Source organism: Cupressus sempervirens, chromosome 10 (assembly GCF_028749045.1).
Source record: "Cupressus sempervirens isolate cs-2001-9-10 chromosome 10, ASM2874904v1, whole genome shotgun sequence".
Classification (NCBI taxonomy): domain Eukaryota; kingdom Viridiplantae; phylum Streptophyta; class Pinopsida; order Cupressales; family Cupressaceae; genus Cupressus; species Cupressus sempervirens.
Genome location: NC_143127.1, coordinates 426,495,610 through 426,498,676, shown reverse-complemented (window position 1 = coordinate 426,498,676; position 3,067 = coordinate 426,495,610). Strand labels below are relative to the sequence as shown.

Here is a 3,067-nt window from a genome sequence, read left to right as displayed (position 1 = left end):
ATATATATATATATATATATATATATATATATTGCTAACATATGTATTTATATAAAGAAATGTATGAAATTACTAATACTACAATAGAGATTGAATACATATGTATTTATATGAAAAAACGTATGAAATTACGAATACTACAATAGAGATTGAATCACATGAATTAATAGAATTATTTCAGCTAATCGTTTTTGGTTGATGAGAACTATCTTTGTGATAAAACACATGCATGTTATGTTATGATGCCAACTATCACAAGATGTTTTGTTTAATGACAACCCTATCTTTATAAAAAAATGTTAAAATCAAATATTGATTTAAAATAAAATTAAAAATAAAGAGATACCTAATCACTTCTTAGAAGTCAATTGATCACTCAAAAGCATAGAACATCACCCTGAAAGTGAAACATTGGTAAAGTATAATGAAAAATTTAAGAAGTGATTCTAAGTAAAATTATATATATAAATAAAGTTATATTGAATTTTATTGTCCAATATGTTTTAAAAAAGGTCCAAGTCCCCTGCAAAGGACAGTTAGATTTTGAACAACACGTACCACTTACGAGATTCATTGCACCTAGCGAGGACACATGATTCATTGCACCTAGCGAGGACACATCTGAATCAAGAATCTTATTTAGAAGACCTTTCTAAATATGATCGGTACGATTAAACATAGAAAAACAATTCGTTGACCCTAGTGGGAGACAAGCTTCTCATTCCCACGAGATGAGATCATCCCCATCAGATTCTGAAGTTATCGATCTGGATGTCAGCAACTCCCAAGTTCTTGAGACCCTCGCGCATCCTCTGCTTGGTGAACTTCCCCCAGCTGAACTCCCTGAACTTTGGAGGGTTCTCCTTGCTCACCAATTCCTCCATCGGTTTTATCATCGCGGAGTGGGAAGGAATCAAGAACAGCGGAATCGACAGCCGCCTCCGTGTGTCGTTCACCACCGCCCTGTGCTCCACGCTCTCGTACATGTCGTTCGTCAACACCTGCCGTGCCAAAATTCATTCCATATTCCAGTCAGTCAAAATTCATGAGCGCACAACAATACTACGGCCTACGGTAGTCCTAATGAAATAATAGGGAGATAAAATACCTGGACGCAGTCGGCGACATTGAGGACGAAGGAGTTGGGGATGGGGCGAGCGGGGACCCAGAGGCCGTTGTGCTTGCTCTTCACCTCCAATCCGCCCACCTCATCCTGGTACAGAAGCGTCAGCGCCCCGACATCCTTGTGCCTCCCTATACCCAGCGCCAGCTCCGGGTTCGGGCACTCCGGGTAACTATTCAGCCGCGCAATGCTCATGCAGTCCTCGAAGTACTGGTCGAACCGGTCCTCCGGTAAACCAAGGCTGAGCGCAATCAAGTGGAGCACCCTCGTCAACAACTCCCTCGCGGCCTCCGCATAGGCCAGGCAGGCTTCCCTGAAATGGGGGAGCCCGTCCGGCCACCGGTTGGTGGCGGTGACTGTGGTAGTGTCGAGGGGATCGACGGAGATGGGCACCTTGATCTCCCCGCGGGGGGCGAAGTCGAAGACCTCTTTCCAGTCCCTCACATTTTTGGTGCGCTCGGAGTTGAAGTATCCCAACGGGTTCTCCGCGTCTCTGCACACCCGCTTCTTCTCCTCGAGCGGCAGCGAGAAGAAGTCGGGAGCGGCGGACTCGAGTTGGCGGATGAGATGGTGAGGGACTCCATGGTTGACGAGGTAGAAGAATCCCCACTCCCTGCACGCCCTCCCCACGTCCTTCACCGAGCTCTTCTCCATGTCTATCACCGGCACATTCAGCTTGTAATTGTCCATCTCCTCTCCCTGAGAACGCTTTGCACTGGCGCGGTGCTCCTCCTGCTGAATAAAACCTTCCTCAAACTCCATTATTGCCTATATCAATCTCTACTTCGCTATGTGTTATTAGTTTTCTGCGTTTAATGTCTAACATGAAAACCTGCACGGCTTGTTTATATAGATGCTCATGCTGTCACGGGGGAGGGATAATTTTGTTAGCTTACATCCAAGTCAAGACACATGCCTGACTGGAGCTATTAAAATAATTATGAGTCAAAGAGCCTTCCATTCCATTCCAATCCATCGCATTCAACAAAGACGATTCCTAGAGCGGATAAACAACTAATCGAGTCATATGCATGATATGATATGATAGATTTTAATGACGTCCACGAGACTAAAGTAGTCTATGGGACCCATGCAATCACCCTCCCGAGTCAGGAGCGGAACTAGACAGTTGTAAAGTTTTGGATAACTTGTCTCTCCTTCTCTGAAGTTTGGTAATCAAATCCGCTGCTCTTTTCACTTGATCTTCCTCGAATAAATATTTGAAGTCCTTGTTCTGCAATATTTTTGTATAACCAGATCTGATATCATTGTAAGCTAGGCAGTCTTTGACAAAGTACTGCATTGTAACGTCCACTCAAGACAATTTTTCGTGCAATCACAGATAATTTATTTAATTCTCCGCAACGACCTCAATTCTAACGTGCACCGAGACCGTCCATTTATTTAATTATAATAGTCTACACTAATATTTTGTCCATGCTGACATTTTGGAATCAATAAATGGGACGTACGATAGAATACATGCACTGAGCTCTCTATAAACGACAGAACGCGCGAAGATGCTGTGAACCGCTGTAATCTTAGTTACGTCGAAGGCGTTTACATTTTGAAATGCAGGGGCCGATTTTTGAAATCAATGGATAAAAATCATTAAGCGATCAGAGATCTCTGCCATCTATTCCAAGTCGTAAATGTCGTCTTGCGTCACTGTTTCTCGACGAGCCTGCCATTGAACTCTCTAATAACGAATCAACGAAAGGGCGGTGATGAATTAGGGGAGACGTACTAATAGTTGAGTGGGGTCTAATAGTTGTTATAGAAATTGTTAATATTAAGACTATAAAGAGAACCAATTAATATTAAATATTGATTATATAGACTTCATCTATTAATAGAAATATTACGAGATGTATGATACATGGAACCAATAATTGTACACATGAGCGCTTGTAATCTTTAAATAAAAAGAAAATTTATACATGT

At 42.3% G+C, this 3,067-nt stretch overlaps 1 protein-coding gene across 1 annotated transcript; it reads right to left on the bottom strand.

The window, feature by feature from the left end:
- Positions 1 to 444: 444 nt before the first annotated feature.
- Positions 445 to 1,963, bottom strand: LOC149534530 (protein LATERAL BRANCHING OXIDOREDUCTASE 1-like). The gene is made up of 2 exons (XM_089805057.1): positions 1,109 to 1,963; positions 445 to 1,001 (listed from the first exon to the last, which is right to left on the bottom strand). The coding sequence occupies exons 1-2, from the start codon at positions 1,883 to 1,885 to the stop codon at positions 747 to 749; spliced, it is 1,032 nt and encodes a 343-aa protein (XP_089661183.1). The 5' UTR covers positions 1,886 to 1,963; the 3' UTR covers positions 445 to 746.
- Positions 1,964 to 3,067: the final 1,104 nt, after the last annotated feature.

Coding starts and splice junctions, on each gene's coding strand:
- LOC149534530 (XM_089805057.1), bottom strand. CDS start 1,885: ATGGAGTTTGAGGAAGGTTTTATTCAGCAGGAGGAGCACCGCGCCAGT. Junction 1,002..1,108: donor ATGTCGCCGACTGCGTCCAG/GTATTTTATCTC, acceptor TTGGCACGGCAG/GTGTTGACGAACGACATGTA.